The sequence below is a fragment of the Solanum tuberosum genome, unplaced genomic scaffold, assembly GCF_000226075.1.
Source record: "Solanum tuberosum cultivar DM 1-3 516 R44 unplaced genomic scaffold, SolTub_3.0 scf00004, whole genome shotgun sequence".
Taxonomy (NCBI): Eukaryota; Viridiplantae; Streptophyta; class Magnoliopsida; order Solanales; family Solanaceae; genus Solanum; species Solanum tuberosum.
The window spans coordinates 428,487-440,678 of record NW_006238930.1 but is presented as its reverse complement, the minus strand read 5'-3'; the positions used below and the strand labels follow the sequence as shown (position 1 = coordinate 440,678).

The 12,192-nt window shown below is 33.6% G+C and overlaps 2 protein-coding genes across 3 annotated transcripts; one reads left to right on the top strand and one right to left on the bottom strand.

Moving 5' to 3' along the window:
* Positions 1 to 947: 947 nt before the first annotated feature.
* LOC102599635 (uncharacterized) lies at positions 948 to 5,810 on the bottom strand. Of its 2 annotated transcripts, XM_006338182.2 has the most exons (6): positions 5,460 to 5,810; positions 4,438 to 4,677; positions 3,347 to 3,430; positions 2,357 to 2,486; positions 1,846 to 2,235; positions 948 to 1,614 (listed from the first exon to the last, which is right to left on the bottom strand). In XM_006338182.2, the coding sequence occupies exons 1-6, from the start codon at positions 5,705 to 5,707 to the stop codon at positions 1,156 to 1,158; spliced, it is 1,551 nt and encodes a 516-aa protein (XP_006338244.1). In that variant the 5' UTR covers positions 5,708 to 5,810; the 3' UTR covers positions 948 to 1,155. The 2 variants fall into 2 exon arrangements, with proteins under 2 accessions (XP_006338244.1, XP_006338242.1); XM_006338180.2 differs by having other exon boundaries at positions 948 to 2,235.
* Positions 5,811 to 10,197: 4,387 nt separating this feature from the next.
* LOC102599309 (GDSL esterase/lipase At2g23540) lies at positions 10,198 to 12,192 on the top strand. The gene is made up of 5 exons (XM_006338179.2): positions 10,198 to 10,641; positions 10,782 to 10,912; positions 11,043 to 11,291; positions 11,389 to 11,644; positions 11,763 to 12,192. The coding sequence occupies exons 1-5, from the start codon at positions 10,380 to 10,382 to the stop codon at positions 11,984 to 11,986; spliced, it is 1,122 nt and encodes a 373-aa protein (XP_006338241.1). The 5' UTR covers positions 10,198 to 10,379; the 3' UTR covers positions 11,987 to 12,192.

Below are 12,192 nucleotides of genomic sequence, written 5' to 3'. Positions count from 1 at the left end.
TTTTTTCTTTCACTTTATTTCTTGGGGAAATACAAGCTAATGTGAGTCTTACATTTGAAAATCTTCGCATCTATAGATTTTTTGAAATATGAGTTGTATGAGCTAGTTCTATTTGAAAAATAGTCACGCATCAGATGTTCAACTCTAGGCGCGAGATAGAGTTTTTAAAAGGGATGAATATCTCCTTATATCAATTTAGACAATTTTTCCATCGTGAGTTAGACACAAAATTCATTTATTTGAGGAGTTATGGAGAGGGATGGAGTAAATTTGCACATGCGTTTTAGAAGGGAAAAAAATTGACACTTCACATATTTGTAGATTTTGGAAAATAAATCATAAAGGAAATTGCCTCTCATCACATGAACCAAGTAAATTTTGTGTGTGAAATTCATAAAAGGACTATGCAACTCACATGTTCTCAATGAATTGAACAAATAATGTCATAGATGGGGAATCAAACAAGAACCGCTGTAATCAAGATATGATCACAACTTATTTATCTTGTATACAATGAGAGTTAAAATTCTTCAAATTAGTAATCATTTTTTTACGAATGGTAACCCATAGTTATCGATTAGTTGATCTGATGATTATTTTACATGTCAGTGTATATAAGTTTATTTCTTTTACAAAACCAATTTGGCAATTTATTTGAGACTTGAGAGGTAAGTGATAAATGAGTTGGTATGCCTCGTGTTGTTTGTCAAGTGGACCTGTTCTTGTAGCTGCCCACATTCTGGGCCTAACTAAAAACTTGGTGGCTTGGTCACTTAAGTTGGGCTACTGCAAGTATCACATAGTATGATATATTGTACAAAAATATTCAGTCATCATGTAAAAGTACTGCAAATAGCTGACTACATATTGCCTCGATTAAGTACTTCTACAAGCTCCTTTTTAATTTTCTATCAACTGCAAAAGTTCTGTTAGAAGAGTACTAGGTATTTGACTCACCTCAAAAGCAGATTTCATATTGGATCACTTCAGTTAACTTAGTTAAATAGTTTTGCAAAATGACACCCTTATACAGGTTATATATATAACATTTAGCAAAAACCGCCAGCCACCTAGACCTTATATGCTTAACCATTAAACGTCGTAACCTGTTTCAGGTGCAAAAGACCATCCCACTATCTGTTACTCGAGATGTTGTTATGCTTCCACATTGCTTCTTCCACGTCTCTGCCTTAATCTTCCAGCAATAGTATCAAAGACTTGTGCAGCAGCTCGACAAGGCTTCTTCTTCGACTTTGAACTTACTTCTGGTGCAACCTCATGACAGTTTTTGTCATCCAAGACACAAGTGCTGTCCTCTTTTTCTTCTTTTGATTGCATTTTTCCAACGTCAAATTCATAACCAAGTTGTGACTCGCCTTTGAAGACATCATTCAATTCAGTAAGCACGGGCGTACTTGAAGTCAATGCACTGCCTACCAGCACGGCATTTTCATTTCCTGATTTGTTGTCTGCTGAGAAGTTTCCTGCATTGTCGCATGAGAGCACAAGATTTTTACCACTGCTTTCAGAGTCATGTTTCAGTAGTAACAAGGGTTCAGCAATGGACTTCAGCAAGGGCTCTGTGCTACTTTCTGGTGCTAAGGTTGGTTTCACCTCTGTTTGAGAAGTCAATGAGTTGCCTACCAGCACGACATTTTCATTTCCTGATTTGTTGTCTGCTGAGATATTTCCTGCATTGTCGCATGAGAGCACACGATTTTTATCACTGTTTTCAGAGCCATGTTTCATTAGCAACAAGGGTTCAACAATGGACTTCAGCAAGGGCACTGTGCTACTTTCCGGTGCTAAGTTGGGCTCATGGCCATCATAGTCCACTGGTTTCGCCTCTGTTTGAGAAGTCAATGAGTTGCCTACCAGCACAGCATTTTCATTTCCTGATTTGTTGTCTGTTGAGAAGTTTCCTACATTATCGCTTAAGAGCACAAGATCTGTACCACTGTTTTCAGGGTCATGTTTCAGTAGTAATAAGGGTTCAACAACAATGGACTTCAGCAAAGGCTCTGTACTACTTTCTGGAGCTAAATTGGGTTCATTGGCATCATACGCCACTGGTTTCACCTCACAAAGTCCCTCATCTTTCGTTGTACCTTCCATATCTGAGAAAGGTAGTGATCTTTTTGCAGAGAATGGTGTCAAGTTGTTCTCGGTACTGACAGTAGCTCGATGGGTTTGAATAAGATAATGTGCAACTGACTTATAACCCAGTTTAGCAATCTGGATCAGTTAAACAATCAAAAGTTTGAGAATGGAAAAGGAAAAAAGGAAACGATATAATAAAGAGATTGAAAGAACAGACAAATGTATGGTAGCATGAAATTCTTATAAAGATTATTACCTTCCTATAGAGAGCACCAGTAGGAGCCCAACCTTTTGCTTGCCGGCACAAGCTGCAGTTGCATATTCCTCGACAAACAGGGCAAAGCCAGTTCGGATTCTTGTTCGCTTCGAGTACATGTTCTCCGTATCTGCATTGAGTAAAATTAAATAACACAATGAGGAAGAGGCTGCAGATTTGCAAATTGAAAGAGGAAATGTGACTTGGCGCCATTTGTTGCACTCCTGCTACTCCCAGGGTAAAGGGGGATATCCAGACCAACATGTTAAAACAACTAACAAGTTCTAATGCAAATACATATGCATCGTCCTGCAGATCTTATAATAGGAGACATCCAGAACAATATGATAAAAGAACTACAAGTTCTGAAGTTCACCCTAATCAGAATAAATAAGTATCATCCTGCAGGTCTTGTATAAAGGAGATTCTCCAACCAGTATCTGAGAATCTATCTTGCGTTTTTTTTTCCTATTCATACGATGAAAATAAAAGCTGCCCACAGTAGGATTTTAGCACCGATGCACAACATGAGCTGCATTATAAGGGAATTGAAGAATATGAAGAGCAAAAGTTAATCTTGTATCCCGTCTTAGAAAGCTCAAGGCTGTGTGTTTATGAAAGAACTTAACTGTTAAACATGTAATCCCTATGCCAGGTGGCGGGAGTAATTCTTATTGGCTTGAACAAATACAACTTCATAACCTTAGATATATGTGCATGGGGACAGGATATCAGAACAACGGGTTAAATGAGACGGGAATAAATGCATATCGTCAAAGCTGATTGATAAGGCTCAGCAGGACCAAATATACAGACAATTGATAGAAATAGTGGTTTCATCATCAAGTGGCACAGAAAGACATACATGAATATATAGATAAAATACATTACTCGATGAAATGTATCTTATTTGAGAAGTTTGGCATATTGAGAGCATTAAAAGACTTAACATTAGAAGATATTGAAATTTTGATATACATGCTGGCATACCTCATATACAAGCAATCTCCACAGAATTGTCCTTGAACAATTTGGCAATTGCTACAATGAGTACGATGACCAAGAGTTTTCTGTCTGCAAAAGAAGGTGAAGAACCACATTGTCAACTTAATATATTCATATAGAGGAAACTGTATTGAATGAGCACATACATGAGAAACAAAGCAATAAGACTGCCTGGCAAATCTGTGTGTGCGTGACACAGAGAGAAGAGAGAAGAGAGAGAGAGAGAATCAAATCGGCATTTAAGTAGCATTACATAATGAGCGGAAAAACGAATGAAAATATGTCATGATTTTGTTCCTTGTTCAAAGAAAGTATTTGTTGCAAACATTACTTCTAAAAAAAATGGGGGTAGGGGAAGGGGATTACTTGATTCATCATAATAGAGAAAGCATTATTGACTCCATGCATACTTGAAAACATCTAGGCTCAGATAGAATAACTTGCACTAGCACCATTTTGAGATAGGCTAATAAAACCAATAATGTAACCCTCAAAATACAAATTTACACAGATTCCAATATTAAGCAATGATAAATTTGATTGAGTTAATCTCATAGATCATTCCAAGTCCATTCATATTATCTCCTAATCTTTCATTATTTTGCCAATGTCACCTAAGGTTGCAAAGATATCAAATACTATCTTAGTGTCTATACAAGTAGGCAATTTGACAGCAACTGGGGAATTCATAGACAGCTAACAACACAATTCATTTACCCAGTTGCTTTCCCCAATTGTTCATTATTTTTTCTAGTGTGAAATTTCAACTTGTTTACGTAATTAACTCCAATATCATGAAGAATAGGCAGCATCTAAGACTTAACTTAAACAACAAAAAAAGTTAGGCATTTGTGTTTTCAAGGGTAAACTCAATATAGTTTTATCCTAGTGATGAGATCTAGGTCCATCAACCAGGGCAATATGGGCCGGTGTAACTAACAGGCAGCTTATAAGTACATCAAAAAGCAAGAATTTACTTAAGTTACTAGGTTCCCAGTAATATCTGCAGCCAGGCTGATGAAAATCAGTTAACGTGAAGCATAAAATAATAAGAACAAACATATCTCCTTCCTTACCGGCACTGATGACAAGTTTTTCCTTTGACTGGATCATAGATTCTCTTCCCATCATTTCCATATCCATCCACAAAAAAAGTCCAGCTCAAATCAGTGGTACCCAACAATTTCTCATGTTCTTCCGTGTAAATCTCTGGCTTTGCCCCTTCCTCCCTCAACAAATGATGCTTACCATCCAAGGAGTTATCAATCTTCGACGGATGCACCTCTGAATAGCTGATTGGTGTCGCACTCTGCAGCCTAAAATACCCAAGCAAACAAGAATTAGGCGTTAGAAATTACGACATGCCCATGTTCTTCCTCATTTATATGCAAGTATTAAATGGTCATATTATCTTGCAGAACAGTCAGCAGACAAGGAAAATCTAGGAGCAAATAGTTGAACATGCTCCCCTTACATCCAGTAAACCTTAGAGAAGAAATAGGGATCTAAAGTTAGTATATACTGAGTACATTTACATCCATTGTTCCTTTCTACCACTACACCTCTGAGACAACATATCCAAGTAAGTGAAAGTGAAAATGTTAATCTATGAAAGATCATTTTTCACAACAGAGAAATTCTTGTTTTATGCTTCAAACCTGATGGATAATAGGTTACCCAATAACTCAATCTCAAAAGCTGACTCATGAAGCTCGCACACCAAGACTGGACATCTAGAGTGTGGACAATATAATATGGGCCCCAACATCGGATAAACAATAAGTTGGATGGATCTGACACTGATACCATGACAATAAATGGAATCTTGAACCTAATTTGACTCCAAAAGCTAGCTCACAATGAGAGAACTGTCCAAAACCATACAAGGAGACCAAAGACCTCAACCCCAACGGATATGGGAAGTCAACAACACACCCATTCTACCCTTCTCCACTTAAATACCCAAATTAATCCGCATCAAGATTCCACAGTAATTTATAGTAGAACAGTTTAACAGTAATAGTGGGTGTGCCGGCATCAGTGTTAAAAAAATAGATACTACACTATTTGGGCAATACACTAAAGTAGTGGAGTATACCTGGAGGACCGGCGCGTGGGTCCAGAACGCTGCACAGGAGAGAGACGCTGAGGGGTTTTGCGAACGATGGGTGTCCTAACAGGCTTGAGTTTGAGTGATATGTCAAAAATCCCCAACTTTTGCATCCTCTCAAGATTTTCCTTGATTCTTTTTTCCCTCAACTGTTCGTACTCAGATTTTTCCTGGGTATCGCCGGCGACATCGTCGATGTTCACCGGAGCAGCTCTTTTCCTCCCACGAGCACCCATTTTCCCGCTTCTTCTTCTTCTTCTTCTCTGTAAAAACCCCAACGGTCAAAAATGTAGTTGTGGGAGAGACAGAAAAGGCCGTACACTGAACAGGCTTCGTGGGGAATAGTGTTTATAGGGAGGAGGGAAATTTATGCCCTGTTGATGTTAAATGACCGTTTTATCCCTAATTACTAATTAGTAATTAAATTAGTGGACACACTAATTTGGTTAGCACGAGGGCACGAACTAGAACTACTATACTATTACGAATTTAATTTTGGGTTGTGATAAAATTTTAATTTTTCAAAAAAAGAAAGAAGCCTTTTTAGAAGTACATAAAATGTAGTATTAGAAATCACAATTTTTAACAGTTAGAAAATCAAAATATATGAAATATTAAATGGTTGAAAATTTTGAAAAACCCTTTTTTATCATGATCTAACTTCCTTATGTGTAGTCATTAGATTGACATGTGATTTAAGGTAGATGAGCAAAATCATAGTCTGAGTGATAAAAAAAAGAAAAATTTAATTCTTCTAATATTCAACTACTCTTTTGAAATGTTTCAGATCCTTATAAATTCTTTCATGTTTTAAGTAAGAATAGTTTAATCCAAATTTTTGCATTAAACATTTCCCACTTGCTTTTCAAACAATGGTTAAGAACTCATAGTATGCCAAAAAAACAGCCATTCACCTAATATTTTAGCACTTGTTTATGCCATCCAAATTGGTTACCATGTCCCATGGGTCAGAGAGTTATACGATAAGGGGTCGTTTGGTAGAGACTAGAGTTTAGTAATGTTTGTATTAGTAATTTTTTTTATAATTATTGTCTTAGTTATATCTAAATTATTTCTTATGCATTATTTGATTTGGCGTATTAAAAATAGCATGTATTGTACAAAAATATCCTCCACAATTATAGTGAAAAAGATGCAAAAAAAAAAATTGAGGGGTAATTGTGTCTTTAAAATGCTAATATATACATTAAATCATTTTGCATTACTAACACCTGGAAATCCATGGTATTATTAATACACTCCTCAATTAATACACAATAGAGTGTATAATTAATGCTTGCATTAGTTATACATAACATGAAAAAATATATACCAAACAAGGTACTTCTAGTACATAAAGCTAATGCATACATTAATTTTGCTAATACAATCTACCAAACGACCCCTTAGGGTTGTTTGGCATGAAGGATATCATCAATGAGTTTTTAGATCAAATTATAGCGTCATTCAATTTGTTGTTTGTTGGTAAGTTTGGGATAAATTATTTTGGAATTAATAATTAGTACCAGGATAAGTTATTCCTTCACTTGGGCGGTATAGTAATAAATTTATGCAATGCATTTTTTTTTTGAATGCAACAAACCAAACATTTAATAAGAAATTATCTTAGCATACAAAGGCGTATCTAGAGGGGGTGCCGTGGGTTCACGTGAATCCATGCTCCCCTCTCTAGATCATATATGTAGTGTTATATTTTTTTTAAAATATTTAAATATAGATGTGTGAACCCATGTTCAAAGTATCACATAATAATACGATGATGATTAGGTGCACCTCTCTAAGTGAGGATAGAAATTTAAATCTTATAGCTATCTTGTCTTTTGAGTAACACCACTCCAAGTGGTTATCGGTGACACTTTTGACGTTTTAACTAATTTTTCTTTTGTATTTTTGCCTTTAATCTTTCAAAATTTCAAGTGTCTTACATTGAAAATTCCTAAAAAATTTAGTACTGTAAATTTTTTATCTAATTAAATCAAATGTGTATATTAAAATTTAAAACTAATTGTATTATATATTTTGGATCTATAGTTTTTAAAATTTAATGGTTCATATTTAGAACCTAGAAGTCAAATGATCAAATTTACATTTAAGATACATTTCTTCATAATCGTGCACCCATCTAGCCGAAATCCTGGATACGCCTCTGTTAGCATAACTTATCCCAACATAACTAATCGCATCATAACTTATCATATAATAATTAATCACATCATAACTTGTATTCAAACCGAACGACTCCTTAAATTACGTGGAATGACAAACATCTAGTGTATATTATGTAATATAGCTATAGTTTCGATTATTTTTAATCCATGGCTATAGTTTCATGAAATTTTGCTATTTAGTTTCCTAATTGTATAAATCCAGAATTTATATAATTTGATTCTCGATTGTATAAATTCAAATTTTGTATATGCTTATCCTAGCTATTTGTATACAATTGATGAAAAAAAATCATAATAAATTACAATGTTTGTATATTGACAAACAAAATATACAATTCCTAAATGTATAAATACAAAATTTGTATATTTGCAAGCGAAATGTACAAACTGACAAACAAAATATACAAATCGCAACCTCCATAGCAAACAAAACTATAGCTATAGAGCTTTTTTTTTATCGAAACTATAGCTACAAAGCCTTATTATATCTATTTTCTTTGATATTTCTGAAATTTTCTCTAATGTTTTATCAAATGAAGTCTGGTTTTTTATTGGGCCTAGCAGATTCTTCTCTTTTCTTTTTGATAGACGGGCCGATATTTCAAAATTTGAGTTTACAGGCCCATTTTCAATTCAAAAATTTCCTCCGCTCGTCTGTGAAAAAGGCTATGAAATTTTCACTATTTCCTGGATTTCTCTCTCTCGATTTACTAGAAACTAAGAATTTAATCATGAAAAATTCAAATACAATTTGTAAAATGAATGAGTATGTGTTCAATTTTGTTTATTCTATTTTGGAAAATTGAATTATGAAAACTTAAAAGCCTAAAAGTTACATTTGATATCAATGAATAATTAAGTAATGAGATTTTGAATAGTAAAATATGTATATATTATGAATATTCATCAATAATATAATTAATTATGGGTGTGTTTGGTTGAAGGAAATTTTTTCCGGAAAATATTTTTTAATTTTCCCATGTTTGGTTGGCTTAAATGTTTTGGAAAATGTTTTCCAAATCAACTCATTTTCCTCAAATTTAAGGAAAATGACTTTCCTTCAAAAATTAAGTAAAATATTTTCCAAAACTCTACTTCATCTTTATATATTTTTTTTCTTACCCTACCCTGTATCCCGTACTCGACCCTTCCCATCCACACACAAAAAAAATAATCTTATTTTTTAAATTTCAAATATTTTTACCCCTACCCCTAAATCAGCCCCAGCCCCCTATCCCCAAACAAGCTCCACCTCTCAAAATAAATATATATATATATATATTTGTAAAATATTTCAAATCGTAAGATTTTTTGTTACCTCGCTCAACTCTTACCATCCCTACCCTCTACCCCCACAAAACAATTTTGTTTTGGAAAAATATTTCAAATTTTTAAAATTTCATTCACCAACCAAGCATTAAAAAAAATCCGTAAATATTTTTCTATTCACTAACCAAACATGAAAAAACAAATTAGAAATCCACTTGTTTTCCAAGAAAATATTTTATAGAAAAACATTTCCGTTCATACCAAACACACCCTATATCTGAAAGTAATTTCTTTTATGAAATTATATAAATTTCTATTTTTCTTAAAACATTTTCCATTTTTCATACAATTTCGATTATATTCTTTTCAAAATACTAGAAATTACTGTTAGATGGTTTCCAAATAATTTCTAAACTATGATCATATTAATACAGTTTATTTCATATGCATATGCAGTGGTCGTTTATTTTCATATTCAATCATCACTTCAAAATATTAAAGGATATATATTTAAGTAGACAACACAATAATTGTATCTTGAATTCCTCATTTAGACGGTGACCAATAATTTCAGACTAGTGACCTAAGCTTTACACGCAAATTATTCTCTCTTTGTATCTCTCTTAATTGGTTCGAGTTATACAGATATCAATAATATAATGATTTATAAGGGGATTATGTATTTATTATTTTATGCAAGATTTAACAATTCATATATTAAATATCCCATTTTTATTCCGTATAAAATAACATATATATTCCTTAATAACTTATAAATATATAATGTATTAGACTATTAGTCATATAAGTTTCTAAATTATAAATCAAACACCATATTAGATGTGCTGAATTTTATACATATCAAGAAAATGCTACAAAATATGATATTGCTTATGCAAGATTTAATACATAAATATTTTATCTCATAACCAGCTACCAAAACAACCCTTAATAAGACACTCAGATCAAGAAATGGAGTACCGTATATGGTGCACAACTTCCTGGGTGGGTTTCAACCTCTAACCAAACACACACCTAAGTTTATCGCCAGAAAATTCTGCTTCTGCCTTAAAAATAAACACACGTACCTAAGTTTAATGCCAATATTTGACTGTTTGGCTTGAAATTATAGTAAATGTATGAGGTCCATGCACGTTGTTCATATTGCATACATATGTAGTCCACCTACTTCTTGAATTTTTTAGCTACCATAACCATTTATATACATTTCCATATTTCTCAAATTATTATCAAGAGTTTTAGTCATACCAACTAACGTCTCCATTTTAATCATTCCCTTTTACAAGTTTCCTAACTATAGTCCTCAATTTTCTACCCCATTTTTTTTCCTCTCAAACGCTTCATCTTTGTGCTTCTTATAGCCTTGCTCCTTCCATTCATTTTATTTCTCAACCTAACAAATAACTTTTGTTTTGTAGTAACTCAAAGCATGGCCATGACAAATAACTATGTATTGGTCGTGCTACTTTTGGTAATTAACCTTATGGTTTTAGCAAATTGTGCTATTGATGATGATTTGGGATTTGGGGCTTCGTATATTTTTGGAGATTCTTTAGTAGATGCTGGAAATAATAATTATTTACAAACTTTATCAAAGGCTAATATTGCACCTAATGGTATAGATTTTAAAGCTTCTGGAGGGAACCCTACTGGTCGTTACACTAATGGAAGAACCATTGGCGACATTGTTGGTATGGCAAATTAATTACTACTATTACTTACAATTTTCTCAATATTATTCCTTTTTTATATATATATAATTTAGCAACTTTAATATTTTTAAAATTTATTTTGTGTTGATTGTTCAATTTGTTCTTATTAAATTTACCAGGAGAAGGACTGGGACAACCCCATTATGCAACACCATATTTAGCTCCAAATTGCACAGGAAGAACTATATTATACGGAGTGAATTATGCATCAGGAGGAGGTGGAATTATGAATGGCACCGGAAGAGTATTTGTAAGTCACCAATTTAATTATTTTGTCACGTTGTGAAGGGCTCAGGTTCAGGTTCAGGGTGTGACATATTTAATAATCAAATTAGGACAAGGTATAACATAATTCACTCACATTTGCATTGCCGGTACAGGTAAACAGGCTTTCAATGGACATCCAAGTTGATTATTTCAACATAACAAGAAAAGAGATCGACAAATTGTTGGGTCAATCTAAAGCCAGGGATTATCTGAGGAACAAGTCGATTTTCTCAATAACGGTAGGGTCCAACGATTTTCTCAACAATTACCTTCTCCCTGTACTCTCTATTGGTACAAGAATTTCTGAATCCCCCGATGCCTTCATCGATGATCTTCTCAGTCACTTAAGAGCACAACTTACGGTAATAACATCACGTCCTTTATACACGTTGTTGTAGATCAACTTAATCTGATAGTATAAAAAAAATAATCTTAAATTTTTGAGTTATGGTATGACAGAGATTGTACAAATTGGATGCAAGGAAATTTATTGTTGGTAATGTTGGACCAATTGGTTGCATCCCTTACCAAAAAACAATCAATCAATTGAAGGAGAACGAGTGTGTGGAACTTGCAAACAAATTAGCACTTCAATACAACGCACGATTGAAAGATATGTTGGCTCAACTTAACAAAGAACTCGACGGAGCAACTTTAGTACATGCTAATGTTTTTGATCTCGTCATGGAACTCATAACCAATTATGACAAATATGGTAAGACACTCGAACTATTACATGTTCCGATTGAGCACATGAACAGATGATAATGTGTTTCTATTAGACACTTTTTGAAAAATAATTAAAATCTAATGATTTTTTTTCAAATGTATAGGATTTGTAACAGCGACAAAGGCTTGTTGTGGAAATGGAGGGCAATTTGCTGGGATAATTCCATGTGGACCAACATCTAGTATGTGTTCAGATCGTGACAAACATGTATTCTGGGATCCTTATCATCCAAGTGAAGCAGCTAACCTTATAATTGCCAAACAATTGTTGGAGGGTGACCCCAAATATATATCTCCCATGAATCTTAAACAACTTCGAGACCTCTAAATGTTTTTTTTTCTTTTCTCCACACATTAATTTATCTTGTATTTGTGTCTAATTATATATCCTTTGTTTCTTTTATTTACATGATTGTTTTACTGTAAGAGGTTTGATCTTTTGATTAATTAAATATATTGTGGAAGAGAAGTGAAGGAAAGTTCTCTGTCTTCCAATTGTTCCTCGTTTGAATAAAAAATTGGTGTTATCTCTTA